The sequence below is a fragment of the Pristis pectinata genome, chromosome 30, assembly GCF_009764475.1.
Source record: "Pristis pectinata isolate sPriPec2 chromosome 30, sPriPec2.1.pri, whole genome shotgun sequence".
NCBI lineage: Eukaryota > Metazoa > Chordata > Chondrichthyes > Rhinopristiformes > Pristidae > Pristis > Pristis pectinata.
This window is the reverse complement of record NC_067434.1, coordinates 21,482,542-21,504,544: the sequence shown is the minus strand read 5'-3', so window position 1 is coordinate 21,504,544 and position 22,003 is coordinate 21,482,542. Positions and strand designations below refer to the sequence as shown.

The 22,003-nt window shown below is 43.1% G+C and overlaps 2 protein-coding genes across 6 annotated transcripts in view; one reads left to right on the top strand and one right to left on the bottom strand.

The window, feature by feature from the left end:
* Positions 1 to 605: 605 nt before the first annotated feature.
* Positions 606 to 17,140, bottom strand: rps24 (ribosomal protein S24). Of its 4 annotated transcripts, XM_052041507.1 has the most exons (7): positions 17,058 to 17,140; positions 14,201 to 14,266; positions 12,150 to 12,359; positions 11,954 to 12,064; positions 10,721 to 10,740; positions 8,572 to 8,603; positions 8,266 to 8,338 (listed from the first exon to the last, which is right to left on the bottom strand). In XM_052041507.1, the coding sequence occupies exons 1-5, from the start codon at positions 17,058 to 17,060 to the stop codon at positions 10,735 to 10,737; spliced, it is 396 nt and encodes a 131-aa protein (XP_051897467.1). In that variant the 5' UTR covers positions 17,061 to 17,140; the 3' UTR covers positions 8,266 to 8,338; positions 8,572 to 8,603; positions 10,721 to 10,734. The 4 variants fall into 3 exon arrangements, with proteins under 4 accessions (XP_051897465.1, XP_051897466.1, XP_051897467.1 ...); XM_052041508.1 differs by lacking the exon at positions 10,721 to 10,740; XM_052041505.1 differs by lacking the exons at positions 11,954 to 12,064; positions 12,150 to 12,359; positions 14,201 to 14,266; positions 17,058 to 17,140 and having other exon boundaries at positions 606 to 8,338; positions 10,721 to 10,742.
* Positions 17,141 to 18,551: 1,411 nt separating this feature from the next.
* parga (poly (ADP-ribose) glycohydrolase a) overlaps positions 18,552 to 22,003 on the top strand; it is a 131,508-nt gene continuing 128,056 nt past the window's right edge. The window contains exon 1 of one of the 2 annotated variants that reach the window (XM_052041635.1): positions 18,552 to 18,722. In XM_052041635.1, the coding sequence (XP_051897595.1) occupies positions 18,608 to 18,722 (115 nt within the window). In that variant the 5' untranslated portion in view covers positions 18,552 to 18,607. The other variant, XM_052041634.1, reaches the window with a different exon arrangement.

The window sequence follows — 22,003 nt, the reverse complement described above, 5'->3', positions numbered from 1 at the left end:
ACCACTGGGATCAGTGCCTAGGCCCCAGCTAGTCATGATCTACATCAATGATTTGGTTGAGGGGGCAAAATGGCTGATTTCCAAGTTGGTTTACCATACCCAGCTGGGTGGGATTATGAGTACAGAGGGTGTAAAGTGGTTTTAAAGGGATGTGAACAAGTTGAGTGGGCAAGAACAAGACAGTTAGAATCTGGAAACATGTGAGAACCTAACTATTTGTGGTGAACCTAACAGAACATTAGTTAAATGGTGAGACACTGTGAAGTTTGATGCTCAAAGGAGCCCAGGTATGCTTGTACACAAGTTGCTGTAAGTCAGCCTTCAAGTGCAGCAAGCAATCAGGAGTACAAATGGCACATTGCCCTTTATAACAATAGGGTTTCATACAGAGTAAATTAGTCTTACTGCAATTGAATAGGATTGCAATAAAACTTATTTACTCCAGGTGCAGTCTTGGTAAGACTGCACCTGAAGTATTGTGTAGTTTTGGTTTCCTTACCCAAGAAGCGATATACTTACCACAGAGGGAGTGCAGGTTTGCTGTTTGAGGCGAGATTGAGTACATCAGACCGAACTTGAATTTAGGACAGGAGATCACAATGAAACTTACAACATTCTTTAAGGGCATGACAGGTTAGATGCGGCTCTGAAGTTGCTCAAGGAGTCAAGGACCAGGGGTAGATCGAGAATAAAAGGAGGGATCATTTTGGACTGATATGAAAAATTTCTTCACTCAAATGGCAGAAAAGCTTTGGAGTTCTCCATCCTGTATAGCTGTGAAACTCAATTATTTTGTTTGTTTAAAAAAGATTCATGCGCATTAAGGGAACAAATGAAAATGGGAATTGCACTGGAAAGTGGCACCAAGGTAGATCATCAACCATGACCTTGATCAATGGGGGAAACAGATTCAAAGGTCTGTATGGCCTACTCTAATTTCTCATGCTAACACGGGAACCAATGAATGTGGTGATATTGGTCTTTCAAGTGGCCTTCAAATGCCACAACAATGACTGAACAAAGTTAGAACACGAGGTTGGGGGCAATACATCTGCATGGATCGAGGATTGGTTAAGACAGAAAATACTAGGTTATTTTAACCATGGGAGTCTGTGACTATTGGATGCTGCAGGAATTGATGCTTGGGCCCCAGGTGCACACAATCTTTATCAGTAATTTGAATGAGGGGGATCTAATCTAAAATCTCCAGTTCACTGATGCAAAGCTAGGTGGCAAGGTGGACTAATGATGGGAAGGGGCTTCAGGTGGATATAGACAGGCTGCATGACTGGGCAAGGACATGGCAGATGCAACATTTGGGAAGAGATTAAGTCATCCAGTTATGTAGAAAAAAAATAGAAAAGCAGTGCACCTGTTTAATTGAGAAGTTGAAAAGTATTTTGTATTCAGTTAGATATGGGTACACAAGTTGCTGGAAGCTAATGTGAAGGTGTAGCAAGCAATTACAAAGGCTATTAGTCTACTAACCTTTATGGCAAGAGGCTTTAGGTCAAGATTGAAGACATCCTATTGCTACTATACAGAATGCTGCTGATTGCACCTGGAACAGTGGACAGGCCAGCTCTCCCCACTTGAGAAAGGGAGCATGCAGCAAAGGCTCACCACATTTCTGGGATGGGAATGGCATGGAACTGTCCTTTAACAGATTATGCCCACTGGAATCATGCACTCTCAAGTTTAGAAGAATGAGAGGCAATCTCATTGAAACAGAAAATTCTTACAGGGCTTAACAAAGTGAAAGCAGGGTGGTTATCTTCCCTGTCCAGAAGCAGGGGGGTGCATCTTAAACCAAGAGATAGCCATTTAGAACCAGGTGGAGAACAAATTTCTTTACCTACAGGCAGGCAAATCGTTGCAATTCTCTTCTCAGGAGAGGTGTAGGAGTTTGGTTGCAGAGTATATGCAGAGCAGAAATTGACAGATTTTTGTTTACCCCTCATGGTATTTGCATAGGAGTGGCTGAGATAAAAGATCAGTCATAATCGTATTGAACAGCTGAACAGACAAGGAACCAAATGGTCTATTACTGTTTCTGTTCTTACAAACTTGTGCCAAGCTGGCGATGAGCTTACATCAGCTGTTGTTCGAACAATGAAGATCAAAGTCAGTGGAAGTAGGATAGAGAATTGAAGTGCTTACATGGTTGAATTCATGCCATTAGAAGGCTGAGATCAGTAATGTGACAAATGCCACCTGAACCCAAGCTTAGACAACCAGTACACACTACAAAGCCTGTGAGGAATTCCAGAGATCAGTTTATTTATCAGGGCAAAAGACAGGGAGCCCATTACACAAAATTGTTCTGAAACCATCTCTCTTCGGATACTGCCAGACCCAAGTTTTCCCAAACGTAATATATTAAAATTGCTGGAAATCAGAAATAGAACTGGAAATACTCAGGAGGTCGGAGTCGATGCTTCAGACTGATTCTATTATACAGTTAAATGGGCTTTTGAGGCACAGTGCTGGTTTCTTGTAGACAGCATTCTATTAGAAAAGTGTTTATTCCGCCTGCGTATTTAATCAAGTTGAGGGATTTCCAGCCTCAATACTTAGATATTATTTCACACGATACTTTGCTGGTTCCTTTCCAGTGGTCACGGACTATCTGAATGCATGGACTAAAGTTTTAAAATCTTCAATCCATAACATACAAAGTTCAAGGAAACTGTGTGAACGGCACACTGCAAGTTAGCAGACTAAGCAGAAGAGTTTTGAATGAGCTTAAATTCATGAGTGCAGCAGGTGAGAAGACTGAAACAACCTGATGGCATGAGGCACAATGGAGATGGACAATTATTAGTGGTGGCAGCTGTGGACGACTCTGCTAGCAAGAAACTGTTAGATAAGACTCAAAACTGAAAGATAAGGGTGCAAACCTGTTGCTGAAATCCAACAGTGACCAGCAAGGGATGGAATCAGGAGCTAGGGCAGAGATGTAGTGATTAAATGAACAAAATTCCAGCTCATACAGGGGTGAACAAGAGGCAGAGGAACAAAACTAGGTGCTATTCCAGATATCGTTGCCAAGAGTGAACAAAGAAATGATGACAGATCTTTGGGGATCCTTTCAGGAGACGAGGGTAGGAAAAGTCACTGCTGGAGTCCAGCAAGTCCAAAAACCATCTGCTTTCAGCAGACATAGAAAAATGGTGGCACCCATGAATCATGGCACTAGAATACAATAGGTATCATTTATAGATGCCATTAACTTGGTATTAACAAATAAGACCCAAGCAGCCTGTCCACTAGCTGCATGGCTGGTGCAGCAAATATTCATTATAAAATATTTCCATAGAACCATACAGCACAAAACAGGCCCTTTGGCCCACCATGTTGTGCCATCCCATCAAACCACCCTCACACTATCTAACCCTTTCCTCCCGTATATCCCTCTATCTCACGTTCCTCCATATGCCTATTCAACAAACTCTTGAACCTGTCCAATGCATCTGCCTCCACCACCACCCCAGGCAGCGCATTCCATGCACCAACCACTCTCTGGATGAAAAACCTCTCCCTGACATCTCCCCTGAACCTCCCACCCATAACCTTAAAGCCATGCCCTCTCGTCTTGAGCATTGGTGCCCTGGAAAGGAGGCGCTGACTGTCTACTCTATCTATTCCTCTCAATATTTTATATACCTCTATCATGTCTCCTCTCATCCTCCTCCTTTCCAGTGAATAAAGCCCTAGCGCCTTAAGCCTCTCCTCATATTCCATACCCTCTAAACCAGGCAGCATCCTGGTAAATCTCCTCTGCACCCTCTCCAACGCCTCCACATCCTTCCTATAATGAGGCGACCAGAACTGAACACAGTACTCCAAATGCGGTCTAACTAGAGTTTTGTAAAGCTGCATCATCACTTCGCGGCTCTTAAACTCAATCCCACGACTTATGAAAGCCAACATCCCATTGGCCTTCTTAACTGCTCTATCCACCTGTGAGGCAACTTTCAGTGAACTGTGAATATGAACCCCCAGATCCCTCTGCTCCTCCACACTGCCAAGTACCTTGCCATTTACCCTGTACTCTGCCCTGGAGTTTGTCCTTCCAAAGTGTACCACCTCACACTTCTCCGGATTGAACTCCATCTGCCACTTGTCAGCCCCGCTCCGACAGCCCTCCACACTATCCACAACACCGCCGATCTTAGTGTCGTCCGCAAACTTACTAACCCAGCCTTCCACCCCCTCATCTAAATCATCTATATCACAAAAAGTAGAGGTCCCAGAACCAATCCCTGCGGGACACCACTAGTCACTGCCCTCCAATCCGAGGGCACTCCTTCCACCACAACCCTCTGCTTTCTACAGGCAAGCCAATTCCTAATCCACACAGCCAAGCTTCCCTGGATGCCTTGCCCTCTGACCTTCTGAAGAAGCCTACCATGAGGAACCTTATCAAACGCCTTACTAAAATCCATATAGACCACATCCACTGCACTACCCTCATCAATCTTCCTCGTCACCTCCTCAAAGAACTCTTATCAGGCTTGAGAGGCAAGATCTTCCCTTCACAAAGCCATGCTGGCTGTCCCTAATCAGTCCACGATTCTCTGGGTGTTCATAGATCCTATCCCTTAGAATCCTTTCTAACAGCTTACCCACCACAGATGTGAGACTCACCGGTCTATAATTCCCTGGGCTATCCCTATTACCTTTTTTGAACAAGGGGACAACATTCGCCACCCTCCATTCCCCTGGCACCATCCCCATTGACAACGAGGACTCAAAGATCCTTACCAGCGGTTCAACCATCTCCTCCCTCGCCTCTCGAAGCAGCCTGGGGAAAATCCCGTCAGGCCCCGGAGAGTTATCTGTCTTAATATTAGTTAACAACTTCAACACATCCTCTATCTTGATATCTACAACCTCGAGAACATTACCCTTACCAGCACTCCCTTCCACGTCATCAAGAACCCCCTCCTCGGTGAATACCAAAGAGAAGTATTCATTGAGAACTTCTCCCACTTCCGCTGCCTCCAGGCGCATTCTCCCACCTTTGCCTTTAATCGGACCTACCTTTACCCTAGCCATCCTCCTACCCTTCACGTACGTGAAAAAGGCCTTGGGATTTTCCTTAACCCTACTAGCCAACGCCTTTTCATGTCCCCTTCTAGCTCTCCTCAGCCCTTTCTTAAGTTCCTTCCTCGCTACTCTATATTCCTCACAGGCCCTGTCTGAACCTTGCTGCTTATACCTCATGTATGCTACCTTCTTCTTCCTAACAAGTCGTTCCACCTCTCTCGTCACCCACGGTTCCTTCACCCTGCCATTCCTTCTCTGCCTCACCGGGACATATTTATCCCTAACATCTTGCATAAGATCCCTGAACATCAACCACAACTCCATAGTACATTTCCCTTCAAAAAGGACATACCAATTTACACTCCCAAGTTCTCTCCTTATAGCCTCATAGTTCGCCCTTCCCCAATTAAAACTCCTCTTATCCTCTCTGCACCTGTCCCTGTCCATGACAATTTTAAAGGTTATGGAGCAATGGTCACTGTCCCCCAAATGCTCACCAATAGATCCTTCACCTGTCCCGGTTCATTTCCTAAAACTAGATCTAGCATGGCATTCCCTCTAGTCGGCCTGTCGACATACTGCGTCAGAAATCCCTCCTGGACACATTTAACAAATTCCGTCCCATCTAAACCTTTGGCACTAAGCAGGTTCCAGTGTATACTTGGGAAGTTGAAGTCTCCCATTATAACAACCCTGTTATTTTTGCTTCTATCCAAACACTGCCTGCCAATCTGCTCCTCTATATCTCTACTGCTACCGGGGGGCCTATAGAATACTCCTAGCAGAGTAACAGCTCCTTTCTTGTTCCTTAATTCCACCCAGACTCTAGAGATGATCCTTCTACAACATCCATCTTTTCCACAGCCGTAACAGTGTCCCTGCCCAGTACTGCCACCCCTCCTCCTCTTCTCCCCTCTTCCCTATCCCTCTTAAAACACCGAAAACCAGGAACATTCAATATCCATTCCTGCCCTGATGTCAGCCACATCTCAGTAATAGCCACAATATCATAGTCCCCCATACTTAACCAAGCCCTCAGTTCATCCCCCTTATTCCTGACACTTCTTGCATTTAAGTAAACACACTTCAGTCCATCTACCTTACTACTTTCATAGCCTGTATTCTGCTTCTCCTTCCCCAAAGCCTCTCTACCTGTTTGATCTAACTTTTCCCCATCCTCTTCTTCCTCTGACCTACTCCTCCGGTTCCCTTCCCCCTCACAAACTAGTTTAAACCCTCCCGAACCACCCTAGCAAACCTAGCCGCAAGGATATTGGCCCCCTTCTGGTTCAGGTGTAACCCGTCCTCTTTGTACAGATCCCACCTTCCCGAGAAGAGATCCCAATAATCCAGAAATCTAAAACCCTCCCTCCTGCACCAACTTCTCAGCCACGCATTTATCTGCCATCTCCTCCTGTTCCTGCCTTCACTATCGCGTGGCACCGGTAGCAATCCCAAGATTGCTACCCTTGAGGTCCTGTTCCTCAATCTTCTGCCTAGCTCCCTGATCTCACTCTTCAGGACCTCATCCCCCTTCCTACCTATGTCGTTGGTGCCAACATGGACCACAACTTCTGGCTGCTCTCCCTCCCGCTCAAGAATCCTGTGGACCCGATCAGTGACATCTCGGACTCTGGCACCCGGGAGGCAACATACCATCCGGGATTTATGCTCACTGCCACAGAACCTCGTATCTGTTTCCCTGACTTTCGAGTCCCCTATCACTACCGCACGTCTCTTTCCCACCCTTCCCTTCTGAGCAGCAGTACCAGTCCCAGTGCCAGAAACCTGGTAACTGCAGCTAGGCCCCTGCAGGTCATCTCCCTCAACAGCCTCCAAGGCAGAAAACCTGTTACTAAGGGGAACAGCCTCCAGGGTTCCCTGCTCTGTCTGCCTGCCTGACTTCTTCTTCCTCTTCCCTCCCCTGACAGTCACAATTCTATCTGCATCCTGAACCTCAGATGTACCTGCTCTAAAGGGGGTGACTGTCACCTGATGGACCATGTCTACATAACTCACTCCCTCCCTTATGCTGCGCAGTGTTTGTAGCTGCAACTCCAGTTCATCAACTCTGAGCCGAAGTTCATCCAGCCTCAAGCACTTACTGCAGATGTGGCCATCTTGGACCGCAGCAAGGTCCACGAGTTCCCACGTCAAACAGCTGCAGCATATGACCATGTCCTCCATCTGACTACCTTTCTTTTTTCCCTAGTTAGTCCCACCTACAAATCTATAATAGACAACAAACCTTACCTCTACCTACTTACCAGCTACTTACCCTCCTTACCCCTTCACGCCGAAGCCCCTTGAGCCAAAGCCCGACCACTCTGCTGCCTCTCACTCTGCTGCCCGCTCCAAAGGCTGTTTGTTTTCTTAAGCTGCCTGTGCCGCGTCTGCACAGTCCAGCCCCCACTCGACTACTTAGAAAAAACTTTTAAAACACTTACTAAAGTTATAAAAATCTAACCCTTACACTAAAAACCCTAACAAAAACTAACCCTTACACAAGAAACTTGCACAATAAACCTTCAACCCAGAAAGTTACCACTTATTGTGTTCAGTTCTGGTTGCCTCATTATAGGAAGGATGTGGAAGCTTTAGAAAAGGTGCAGAGGAGATTTACCAGGATGCTGCCTGGATTAGAGAACATGTCTGATAAGGAAAGTTTGAGTGAGCTAGGGCTTTTCTCCTTGGAGCGTCGTAGGATGAGAGGCGAATTGATAGAGGTGTACAAGATTCTGAAAGCATAGACAGAGTGGACAGCCAGCACCTTTTTCCTCATGCGGCAATGGCCAATACCAGAGAACATCCGTTTAAGGTGAGTGGCGGAAAGTTTAGGGGAGATGTCAGAGGTATGTTTTTTGTTAAAAACACAGAGGGTAGGTGCCTGGAACGCACTGCTGGGGGTGGAGGTAGAGGCTGATACAATATGGACATTGAAAAGACTCTTAGATAGGCACTCCTGAGATAGGAGAGAAGAGTTAGATTAATGGTGGAGTAGGTTTATATAGGTCAACACAACATCGTGGGCTAAAGGGCTATACTGTTCCATGCTACACTATTCATACTGGCCAGAACAAATGTTTTCTGTTCAAAATAACGCCACAAACTGTTTTGTTATCATAAGTTAATATCTTTTATGTACATCCTCAACAGCTCAAACCCATACATGTAAAAAGTAAAATCAGTACTATATAACCAAGAGAAGACAACTTTCCACTGTTTATAGTATTTATTTGAGCACGAGGACAAGTAATCAGAGGTGGTGATCCATGGTTAACGCTACCTGTTGGTGAAAGAAAAATTACATTAAAGTCTGCATCTTGTACATTATTGGCCTGATATCTGTAATGTTGAGGACTGCAGGTTCAAAAAATTGGGTATTTTCTAAACTACCAATTTTAAAATACATTTTGGAAACACCTGGTAGCCACATTTCATTTACAGACTAATAATTCTTCAACATATACCATCTCAGAAAACAATCTGGCATCAGCAAGTTCATTGTCAAATACTCACATTTTGGAGCCTTCACGTGTATTGCCACATTACTGTAGGGAACAAAAGAAAACAAAATAAAATTACACAAATTTGCAGGAGTGATGTTTCAGGCACTTTTATCATTTATTATATAAAATGCTTACTCCAACTACAGGCCACCGCTATGTTACGGAAAGTCAACCTGACGGAATGTGTGTGTGTGTGTGTTTGGTGTTGGGGGGGGGGGGAAATTAAAAAAAACACAAAACATGCAAATAAACAACAAATTGTCTTTTTTCAAAACTCGCATTTCTTGATGAATGTGCAGATAATGTGGCAGGTTTTCACTTTAGTGTGGTAGGTTCATTTTCCTGTCTGGTAGTCCCTAACCCCACTTCCCCCGAGAATTTTCCATATTATTTACTCCCAAGATGTCTGAAACAGGGCCAGCAAGTTGTAAACCTAAACTGAAGGCTGGAAGCTGGTAAGTGTTTTGTGATTTGTGAATTCCTAATCTGTCTCTATCACCATCACCTTCCAACCTTCAATCTGTGTTTTGTTCAAGATTACAGCATTTGCAGTTGCTTGTCTCTAAATGCAGCTGCTAGGCATTGGAAACTGACAAGGTAATCACTTAAATGGCTCCCCACCATGAACCAGTAGCTGCAGTACTATCATTACTGCTGTGAGAAAAACATCCCGTAGGAATGCATTGCCACTTATAACATGGGATTCAATGGGAAACAGGATTTCGTGTTACGGAAAATTGCAATACGGATTGTTCTCTAGGAACACAACCCTTCCGTAACGCGGGGGTCACTCGTACATGAAAAATAAACAAATGAAAGGAATAGAAACAAAGTCACAAAAGTTATACCTCGTATGTACAATATCACATGCAATCAGTAATTAAAACCAGCATGACAAATTCCGACATTGAAAATTTTGCAGGAAAGAACAACAATTTAAATCGTGCTGCGAAGGAGAAAAAGGCATTCCCAAATCATCAAGACAGTAGAAGTAAAACTTGTATTCTGCAAGAATGATTGACCACACAATTTTATTTTAGAATGATTGATAGCCCCTGAACATTCAAAAAAGAAATAAATTTACCACAACACAAAAGAAAGTGAAAGATTCAAAGCATTGAATGTGATTTTGCACCATGATTAACTTTAAGATGCACTTGAAATAAAGCATGCACTTAGTTTAAAGATGCTGCTCCTAAACTTAACAAAAATACTGTTTTACCCTTAACTGAAATTGAGGGTCAGGCTTCATTTGACTATATAGCCTACTATTTAACATAAGTTAAGACAGCCTTTTTGTTTTACAAACTTAATACAAATGGATTAGTAGAAATTAGCTCAATATATGAATCTAGAGTTTCTTTTCAATCTCATCTTTATCCGCTGGTGATTCATTATCCTGCACCGCTCAAATCATTGCACCTAATTATAAGAGTTAATTTCTTTTTAATTAAATTTATTTTTGTAGATGAAAGCATGTGGATACATGTAGGTCCAAGTTTTCTTTTTTCCAGTCAGGTAGATCATGTTTGCTTTATTTGAATTAAAAAAGTAACACGACTTTTCAGTCCCAAGTGAAGACTTCAAAAGAATGAAACGTCAATTCACTTAAAGCACATTTGCTTCAATTTCCAAGATGTTCTTGAGCTATTAGGGTTATATCAAACTTTAATTCTGGCATTGCTTGTACCGATAGCAGCTGTGAATATTTTCTAATCTATTTCTATTATTATTTATATTTCTAGCATCTCAAAAGTGCTGGAGCCAGGTTAAAGCTCAATCAAAAACATTCACACCATCTCAAAACTAGGACACTGGCATGAAATTCTGACAGAGGTTATTTTTGGACAATAGGGACACCTGTGTAGATCAAGTTTCATAATTCCAAATAGCAGGGAAGCCACGCCCCTTTAACATATTAGTGAAACTAAACACTGATCCTTTTAGACATCATTGTAGCTCTTCTTAATGGTATTTAAGGCTTCATCCAATAAAAAAAACTGCATAGAAATTTTGACTTGGCTTTGATCAGGACCAGCACCAAATCCACGTGAAGCGTAACATGCAAAGTAATGAACAGAACAACATTAAGCAACACCCAGGGCAAATCAAAGTCACGTGCAGTGCACATCACCACACTCATGCATAGACTTCAGTACCTGCCACTGATGCTTCATTTCTGAAGGACATATTCCACAAGAGCAATAAAAAGAGGCAAAACAAAGTTATTAACTAATAGAGGAACAAATCAAACCAAAAGTCTTAAAAACAGATGTTGGCAAATAGCTAAGAACATCAAAACTCACAGCAACTAGTTTAATTGTGAGAAAGTTACACCAGTTCACACATTTAGCTTGCTACCAAATTCTTTTACGGGTGAAAGAATTAGCAAGACACATTAATACAGAGATGTCCACTCTCTGGCAGCTGTTCCCAGGAGATGTCAAAACTAAAATGTGAGCCTCTTCTGGAAAAGGATAAGGACATCAAAAAGAGTCCAGCCTTCCATGCACAAGAGCACACAAGAATGCAAGAATGAGCTTCTCCTGTCCAGAAAGGCAGAGTTTGCAGCTTCAACTCGAAAGACTTTTGTACTCCAAAGACTGGTGAAACCCATGACCTGCCAGCGGATCTGGCCCTGGAACTGAAAAGTTGAATTTGATTTGGTGCATGGGACCAAAAGGAGTTTTGTGGCTGGCTCAGACACTTATGAGCCACAGCTGAGCAATCCTCCTGCCAAACTGCACCAACTACTACCTCCGATAGATGATTACTTTGATGGCCGTTGTAAGCTCATTGTCAAAAACATGCTACGTGTTGCAGCTGAGTCAGTGGGATAAATGTTCACATTGCACCATGCTATAACAATCAACTATAAAAACACACATTTGTATTAGAGATTCTACTTAGCTGTAGAAGAACTAAACAGATTAGTGAACAGAACACTGAAGTACCTACATGCAAAACAACAATATTACCTTCTGTGGTCCAAAGGGAAGAAGATAGCAAAATGAACAAAAAAAAGACAAAACTGAAAAGCAAAGTTCTCAGATGGAAACAGTTGATAAAACAAAATTTAATTAATGGCTCCTTTAAACTAAAACATCACAGTGCTTCACAAAAGCTGAAACAAAATTTGAAATTGAGCCACATAAAGACAGCAGGACAGGTGACCAATAAGGAAGCAGGTTTGAGGGAGGGTGTTGTTTGAGGGAGGGAAGGAGGGAGATGGCAATGGGAGTGAAGAGGGAGTTCAGGGCCTTGCTGACAGCCGGGAGGAAGGTACCCGTCCCCGATCAGATAGTCGGAAGTAAAACAATTGAGTAGGAAGCTAACTTATGATACAGAATGCAACAGGATTGTATTTTCTCTGTCAACAACAGCTCTCATACCTTCTTGCCAGCACCAACGTTAGCTTTAGCTGTACCACGAACTTTCTTCATTCTGTTCTTTCGTTCCTTTCGCTGTTTCCTGGAAACTTTTTTCCTCTCCAATAGACCATGCTGAAACGAATGGATACAGATCAATAAAAACACAGGGCAGAAAGTATTCCTAAAATCCCAGGAGGTACATAATTTGCCTTCTCACCCTTGCTAGCCTGTGCTTTGGTTCATTCTTCTTGGCGTAATCCAAGGAATCGTAGACCATGGCAAATCCTGTTGTTTTGCCACCACCAAACTGTGTCCTGAAGCCGAAAACGAACACAACATCTGGTGTTGTTTTGTACATTTTTGCCAACTTTTCCCTGATTTCTGTTTTGGGAACCGTAGGTTTGCCAGGGTGGAGGACATCGACAACCTACATTGAAATGAAAATTTAAGTACAGAATTGAAATTCATACCAGCAACTTTCAAGAACATAAAATTAATTGCTTAAAATAGCCCAGAGGTGCTGCATCAAGAGGGAACATAGAAACTGTGGAGAATGACCTCAAAAGAAGGCAGTTCTCTCCTACTTCACAGCTGGTCAGACAGACAATGGATGGTTTTAACCCCACCCCCCCCCCCCCCACCCCGCCGCCCCCCAGGAGCTGTATCCCTTTAGAAGGCGGAATCGGAAATCAGTGAAAATGTCAAGTATAATTTTCTACAATTATACAGAAATAATCTTTAGTTCATGCCAAGTAATATTTACTGTCTGTAAAGATGATAAAAAAAATGCTCAGTACAAGAGGGCATGGCTTTAAGGTAATGGGTGGGAAGTTCAAGGGAGACATCAGAGGGAGGTTGGAATGCGCTGCCTGGGGTGGTGGTGGCGGATATGTTAGTCAAATTCAAGAGATTGTTAGATAACCATATGGAGGAATTTAAGATAGAGGGATATGTGGGAGGAAGGGGTTAGATAGTCTTAGGAGTGGTTTGATGGTCGGCACAACATGGTGGGCCGAAGGGCCTGTATTGTGCCGTATCGTTCTATGGTTAATCCCATAAATGCAACTGTTTCTTAAACTGAATTCCTCACTTGCACAAGAGACACCCCTGCTTCTTACTTGATTCGAACATTGGCTATATCACAGCTCCAGTAATCTGGGTTCAATTCTAACCTCTGCTGCTATGTGGAGTTTGAACACGTGTTTTCTTTGGATGCTGCCACATCTCAAAAAGATGTACAGTTGGGAGATTCATTGGCTGCTGTAAACTGCCCCCAGTCTGGAGGTGAGTGGTAGAATCTGGGAAGGGGAGGCCAATGGGAATATGGGGAGAATAAAATGGATTAGGTTAGGCTTAGTGTAAAAAATGGGCCCCTGATGTTTGGTGTGGACGGGGGCTGTTTCTGTGCAGTATTTCTCTCTAGTTCTGTTTTACAATTCTAGCCCACTGCACTATATTTCCCACCCCCCCCCCCCAAACAAAAACTGAAGGGGACCACACTTTAAGTGCCCATAAATTTAGTGTCACTGCATGACAAAATTCAATCACAAGCTATGACACATTAGATGAAGCAAGCAGTCATAAACATTTAAAGCACAATAGCCTAGAATACATTAAGAGTTAAAGTAGCACAGCAGGCACAACCACAGTAATAAACAATTGTCACTTTAACAAACCATGGGACATGGGAATGCCTTAAAAAAAATCCAATTATTCCATCATCATTCCAGTGATTCGCCTATACTGAAGCAAGTCTATAGGCATGATTATTTAGTCCATTTAAAATATGTTTCCAATTAGCTGTAGGACAGAATTCTCCAGGCCCAATCCAGAAAAGCAAAGCCAACCTATTTACTGAAGGTTTAGAATTGTCCCTGGATTTGCAATGATACAATTTTTATTTGTTAATTTAGCACAATCATTTGTTTTTAAAACAGAGAAATGCAATTTCAAGTCATGACATGTTGTCTCATACTGCCCAATTCATCTAAGTTTTGGCTATTCAAAAACTGAGGAGCTCAGGTAAAATAGGAACTCTAGAGCCTTGATAAAGAACAAGTAAAACCAGAGCAGGAGGATATCACAACGTCAACAGATTCACAATGAAGCAGGTGAATAGGTAGAGCCTTCAAGCTTGCAGTTTTGGAGGATCAAGCAGCGCAAGTTAAGAGTATTGAGTACTGCTAGAAAAGGAGGAAAAAGAAATCAAACTTTCACATCTGTCTGCAGATAATTACATCCAAGGGAAAAGAAAATATTTCTACTCACCATTTGCTTGCGTTGGAGCAAGCGGTTTGTCATGAACTTTCTGGTTCTGATGGTCACAGTGTCATTCTGTGAAACAAAATGTAACAAATATTTAGAGCACATTTATTTAGTGTTGAACTATGAGAAATAAAAGTGGAGAACAATTCCCCACAAGCAAAATCACACACCAGACTTTAACTACTAACATTCAACAATATTAGCATCGCTAAGTTCTCCACACCAACAACCCAAACCTGAAACATTGACTGTTTATTTCCCTCCATAGATGCTGCCTGACCTGCTGAGTTCCTCCAGCATTTTGTGTGTGTTGCTCCAGATTCCAGTACCTGCAGAACCTCTTGTGTGAACCCAAGTAAGCAGAAGGGCCTGTTCCTGTACCGTTCTGTGAGACTGTGCCTGGTTTCAGACCATCCCAGGCAGGGAACACAAGCACCCTGCAACCAGCTTGTACAGCCCAGTCAGAATTTTGTACATGTCAACAAGATTGCACCTCATTCTTCTAAACTCCAATTGATCTAATCTCTCCTCAGAACAGTTCCACTATCCCAGAAATCAGTCTGGTGAACCTTCATTGCACCTCATCCATGGCACATGTATCTTTTTTCAGGCAAGGAGACTAAAACTGCACACAATACTCTAAGTATGGACTCACGAAAGCATAATTGGGTAAGACAGCCTTGCTTTTGTACTCAAAACCTCTTGCAATGAACGGCAACATACCATTTGCCTTCTTAACTGCCTGCTGCACCTGCACACTTAATTTCAGTGACTAGTGTACAAGGACACCCAAATCCCATTATACATAATATTTCCCAATCTATCTCTATTTAAATAATACCCTCTTTGTTTTTGTTTCCTACCAAAGTGGTTTACTGCACCATTATTGTATCTGTTTCTACCAACTCTCCTGGCAGCACATTCCAGGCACCTATCACTCACCGTTTAAAAAAAAATTGCCTTGAAAAATCACCTTTAAACTTACCCCATATTACCTGAAACCTATACCCTCTAGTATCTGACATTTCCATTGTGGGAGAAAGACTGATCACCTACCCAACTTCTGCCTCTCAATCTGCCAAGTATTTTATCCACCCATTCTATTTGTCTCAGTTGCTTTGCAGCCTCCTTGCATCCTCCTCACAGCTCACAATCCCAACCAGAAATATTACCTCAGCTTTCCTCATCCAAATTATTGACATATATTGTGAATAGCTTGGGCCACAGTACTGACCCCTGCTTTGTTTATTCCTTCCTGCTATATTCTATTTTTCATACTGGCTAAAATATTCAAAGACAAGTTAGAACTTTGCCAATTGAACAAAAATACATACCCTTCCTAAATGCCTGAACTATATCCATTGTATTCATTCCCCAAACTTCATCCTTTTTTTAAGAAGCTTGCTCAATCTGCAGGTGCAAGCATATTCTTTGCCCAAGTTGAGGCTCCAGATCCAAAACATTAACATGTAATTATTCCCAGTTCCCAATAGTAAAACCCATCACCTTGCTTCTGTCACCATCTACATCCTCTCCCAGTAGTCTGTCACCTCCACTGTTCCCCACATCAGAATGAAACCACGTGAGGAAATAAACTATCTTGGCCACATCCTCCAGATAGTTTTCCTTCCCTTACTTTCTGTTTTATATTTCTCTCGTTTACGAGATTCTTCCCAGAACATTCAGCCCATCAAGTTCCATGTTTCTGGTAGAGCAGCCCCATCAGTTCTTCCCACACTCCTATATAAATATTTTTCCTCAAATGCCTACACAATTTCCTTCTGAAGTATGAGGATACTCCCTGGCCAGCTTTCAGAATCCAATACAACCAGTTTTTAGTTACCTCTCACAATCTACATAAAGAGACAAGTGAAAATGCTGGAATCTGGAGCAACCAGCAAAGTGCTGGAGGAACTCAACAGGTCAAGCAGCACCTGTTGAAATGATGAGACCAGATGAAGGGTCTCGACCCAAAACATCAACTGTCCATTCCCCTCTACAGATGTCACCTGACCTGCTGAGTTCCTCCAGCATTTTGTAGGTTATAAAGTTACAGCAGCATAGAAACAGGCCCTTCGGCCCAAGTATCCAAGATTCCCAGCTAAGCCAGTCCCATTTGCCCACGTTTGTCCCATATCCCTCCAAACCTTTCCTATCCACATACCTGTCCACGTGTCTTTAAAACATTAATGTATCTGCCTCAACCACTTCCCTCTGGCAGCTCATTCCATGTACTGACTACTCTCCGGGTGAAAAAGTTGCCCCTCCGGTTCTTATCAAATCTCTCCACTTAAACCCATCCCCTCTAATTCTTACAAAGTTTGCTCTTACAGTCTACATTCATTCATTCATTCCAGTGATCAGACATAATGCAATAAAATTCATCAGTATATCACGAGTCAGACTTATAAGTTAACAGTAATTAATACCTTGCATGCCTAGGGACGATGAAGTTTAACAAGTTATATCATACTCCTGAAATAAATGAAGCTCTCTCACTCTATATGCAGGCGAGAACAAAGTTTACCAGCTGATGCACCACCAGAGCCCGGGCTGGTTGGTGTTCAGCCTGAGCCCGGCGTTTACAACGAAGCAGCCGAGGCTCAGCCCCATTCTACAGCCGCCGGTCCCCGGGGGCAGCGGCAGCCCCGGGTCCCTGGGGCTGCAGAGCCCGAGTCCCGGGAGCGGGGCCCCTTTAAGAGCAGGCCCGCGCCTCCGGCCGATAAAACACACGCGCGACGGGATACAATACACGGGCCACGCCACTCGGGGCAGCCCCCGGCTCCGGTGGGAGGCGGGAGCGGGCCGGGCAGACGGCGGATGGCGGAGATTTGGGTCGGATTCGCCGGCTGCCGCTCACCATCTCTGCTGTCGCCTCGGTGCTGGGCTCGGGAAAGGGAGAAGGACCCCGCGCCTGTCAATCAAATGGGCGCGGGTTCCGGGGACGGGCTATCCTACTGCCTGCTTAGAAACTTTTATTTGCCTCAATCCTTGAAATTCATTTTTCTTTGGGTACGGGTGTTTGAGGATGTACACGTCTATTTGAAATTAGTGGCTGCTTTGTATATTTTTAAACTATGAAAGCAAGATATGCATTACTATTGAAAATAATAAAAAATGCTGGAAATAGTACATTTACCAGTGGCCACAACAATAAGGAAATATGATGTTAATAAACAGCAGCATAACTTTTGAAATAAAATCAGAATACTGAAAATACTTAATAGGTCAGGCAGTGTTTGTCAGAGACATAAAGCACAGAAAACAGCCCATTTAGATTATCATATCCATGGCAGTCATCAAGTACGCATCTATACTAATCCCATTTACCAGCACTTGGTCCACAGATTTCTATGCGTTGACGATGCAAGTGCTCATCAAGATGCTTCTTAAATCTTGCACTGTCTTTTTTCTTCTCTCTCTTCACTGTCTTGTATAATTTACATTCTGTGTGTTGTCTGTACCTACTTGCCTGTGATGCTACTACAAGCAAATTTTTCATTGTGCATTATACATGTGCATTGCACATGACAATAAACTCGACTCTTGTGATAGTGCCTGTGTCCACAACTCATTCATGCAGTAGGTTTGATATTCCAAGCATGGATGAAAAAAAATCAAATTCTCTTAGCCCTTACCCTAAACCCACGTCCTTTAGTTATTGTCTTATCTAGGGGGAATAGTTTCCTACTATCTATGATACCCAATTCCTTGATGACATTGTACACTTCTATCAAGCAGACCTCTATCCGTAAAGAGAGAAAAACAGAGCTCATGTTTCAGGTCAATGACCTTCTCAGGTCAAGGACATTCTGGTATAAAATGAGACAGCAGAAATTGCTCAATAGTCTGATTATTTTAAAAAGTGCACAGTGGTGGGCGGGAGGAAGGCATTGCTGGTAAAGTTCCATTTATTACCCATCTATAATTTCCTCTGTATTTTGCAGACAGTTAAGGGAACCACATTACTATGGGTCTGGAATCACAAACAAGCTAAGCCAGAAGATGGCAACTTCCTTCCCTACCCATCAGATAAATCATCTGACAGATGATATTGGTACACTTTAATAACACCAAAAAATGCATCACATGATTAAGAAAATCATCTTAATTGTTCCATAGCTAATGCCAACTGCACGAAATAAATGATGCATTGTTAATTGTGACAACAACCAGGAAGATTTTGGGAGTGCAAATGCATCAGAATGCATTGCCTCAGGTTTTAACAGATGTTTACCTATATGTTTAATATAATTCTGGTAACACTTAGCAGCATTATCACTACCAGTCAGTTTGAATGGCTGGAGGTCCAGCAGCTTGGTAGCTGAACCCACCCATCATGACGTAACGCGTTCCTCGCTGTTTGGTGCATTCAGCTGTCAGTCATGACGCACGACCAGGCGGCAGGGCATGCTGGGATTTGTAGTCCGTCGCTTAGGCTTTCGCAATTGGGTCTCGGCTCCGCCTTGCCGGTGGGGAACTACAGCACTCGAGGACGGAGAGGAAGTGAAAGGCGCCGCGACAGGTAACATGAAATTGCCGACGGCGAATGTCGGTTGGTGAGGCGGCTGCGGGCGTTGAACCTACTCGGGCGGAACTCCGCCGGAGCGGGGCCTCTCCCTCCCCGCCAGCGGCCGCCTGAACCTCGGGCGGTGTCCGAAAAGTTCGGCGGCAGGCCCTTTTGCGCCCAGCCATCGCGAGAGTTGCCGGAGCCCCGTCCCACCCCCGCCGCCATCTTGAGAAGGTCGCCGTCAGCGGCTGGCGTTTGCCATGGCGGCAGTGGCTCCCCATCTGCCCTCGGCTCTGGCCGCCTGCGAGTCGCACCGTCCGTAACTCCAATTGTAACTTTTACTTCCAAATTAACATGAGTGCGGCGCCGGCGAGGAAAAGGTTCAGGCCGGAGGTTTGCCCGCAGCAGCTCTCCTCTCCCAGCGAGGCCCGGCCGGAGGAGAGCAGCTCTGGCATTGCAGGCTGCAGCAAAGGTCTGTAAGCAGGCAGTGCCCGGCCTTGGTGCACACAGCGGCAGCACTTGCTGCAGGTTATTTCCATGCAACGTGTCAGCATGTTGCAACCTTCATGCAGCAATGTTTGTGCTTTCATTGTTTCCGTGCCAATATTATTTCTCTGCAACACAGCAGCCTTTTGCTGTCAGTCGTGTATGTGTTCAACACTAGCATTTTCTGCAAGTTATTTCCACGCAATTCGGCAGCATTTACAGGGGGTTGCTTCCCTGCAATTTGGGCAACATTTGCTGTAGGTTATTTCCATGCAACGTGTCAGTACGTTGCAAACTTGATGTTTGTGCTTTCATTGTTTCCATGCACACAGCCTTCGCTGTCAATCATATATATGTAACACTATCATTTTCTGCAAGTTACTTCCATGCAATTTGACAGCACTTGACGGGGGTTGCTTCCATACAACTGGGCAGCATTTGCTGCTTGTGATTTCCATGCAATGCAACAGCACTTGTTGCAGGTTGCACGTGCTGTAAATTGTTTCTGTGCAGTGGATTTTGCTGCATGGTTCTTCCCATTAACGTGACAGTGTTCACTGCAGATCTCTTCCACGAAACTGCATGGGGATGATCTGCAGAAAATATTGGAATGAAGTACCTTTGGCTGCAGTGTTCTGTGCACATGCAAGGGTTTGCAGATTATTTTCAAATAGGGTTCATCGTCAATTTTTCTTTCAATTTTGCATTTAATCAAATTCCCAGACTGTTGTAGATAATCCTGAAGAACTAGCGACCTGTTATGTGTGGCAGGCAAAATCACATAATAGCTTAACTGATCCCTATTGCTTTAGCCAGTTTCCTGCCCATTCTTTATTTGGTGCTTTAAGATTTGAATACGTAGTACTTTTTCTCCCAAAAAAGAGATCTGTTTATCCCCTTTTAAAGATCTAATTATCAGCCACACCTGGTGCCATTCAACCTGCGAGATGTTATACTCTGACATTGTTGTAGTTTTCCTAGTCATCCTTAAATGAATTTGTGTGTGTACATACCATGCTCTGAGTTGGCCTGAGAACAAAGCAACTCTTGTGAATAGTTGTCATTAAAAAGATTTTGTTTTCCTGTTTTCTGTGAATACCTAGTGGTATAAAGCATTCCCTGAAAACATGAGCATAGCTCATAGGTTCAATGTGTGCTTATCAGCAATTCATTTTTCCCATGTATTCACATGAAAGCTATTGTTTGTACATTTTAGTCTACAGTCATATGTTTTGATTGTAGAAGCTACTACTTTTTCTGGAAGCAATCCTTTTACAAATATTCATGTGATAGCTTGAAGCTCTAACATCCAACAACTGATCATCGTCTTAGTAAAACGTCCAACAACTGATCGTGGCTCTCTACTCTCGTCTTTAAAAAAGGCTTTCTTTTCTCATTCCCTCCTAATGACATTTGTCTCCTTCTGGGGGTTGAGATTCTACAGGTTCCTTTTGTGACCCTCTCATGAATGAAAGCCTATTTTTCTTGTGTAAAGCAAATACCATATTCTTAAAGGATATTTAATCCTGGAATCCAAGCTGTATTCTCTGCTTTCCATTCCATGCACTTCTACTGAGATGCTGAATAGCAATGAGAATGCAAACTTTGAACTCTCCAATGGGAGTGGTTGCTGCATCTAATTAACATAGAATGGGGATCAAACACATAGAGGAGCAACGCTGTGCTTTAGTGACTTGATATACTTAGCAATTGGGAAAGTTACACATCCTACAAGCCATCCTTGGGTTATGACTGCCCGACTTATAGACACTCCTACACACAAACCAGCTCCCATAATGTATTCAGAAGTACGTGCATTCATTCCTATGAACAGCAGATCTAGTTTCCTCTTTATCTTCACTTTTAGTAATTGTTCTTTCTTATCAGTCTTGTGAGCTTTTGATACCATTCATTACAATGCTGCAGAGACATGATTACCATATCAAGTGATTTTTGTGTATTTTCTGACTTATGGACAGAATTGACTTACAGGTGTCTGTAAAAATGGAATATGTTTGTTACTATGGGGACAGTCTGTATATAAATGGCTCAAGTTCTATCTCTACGTTTCTCCCAGTTGAAACAAATGCTATGAATTATTACTAAATGTACCAACACTGCTGTCTTAAGTATTAACCATCTGTGTTATAAAACATTGATTGTGTTTAATGTGTTGTTCTGTGTTTTTTTTAACATAAAGTATGTTACAGAAAGATGTTTGCACATCAAATTATATCATTCCCTGAGCTCTTTATGGAATGTTGCCAGGGAAATTAGTTTATATAATCTTGGGTGAATCTATCACTGGCCACTCCCAAAGTGTTTAGTGTTCTAATTGGGCTGTGCCTGACTGGGAGAACACAAGGTAAATCTTATTCTTTCCTTCTATCATTCAGCCTCTTTTCCACCTACCAAAGTTCAACTATTTGCAATAGAGCAGAATGATCTATGATTTTTGACTGTGTTTCTTGATTGTTTAATGCCACTGGGGTTAATTTGACTGGATACAAGTTGTTTTCTGTGCTGTTGATGAAGTCATGCAAACCAGTCAGATATTCAAGATCCATGGCTGTAAAATGATAAAGGATGTGCAAATTTGCACTTCCAGCTGTTTCACTTTGGAACAAACCTGTGTCGGTACCATTTTGCAGCATGTTCTGTTGGTCAAGAGTCTTTCCTGCTCTGGATGACTGCACCTGGTGCGCTCAATGAGTAAGACCCAAGTTTCTCATGCGTTCTTTGACTTCAGAAAGTGTTTGACAGTTTGTTACTTAGAAGGGACAGAACAGCTTTTAAATGTTGGTGATGCA

Bases quoted from the DNA above. Each gene is read 5' to 3' on its own strand.
- rps24 (XM_052041505.1), bottom strand. From the start codon at position 5,499: ATGGACAGGGACAGGTGCAGAGAGGATAAGAGGAGTTTTAATTGGGGA.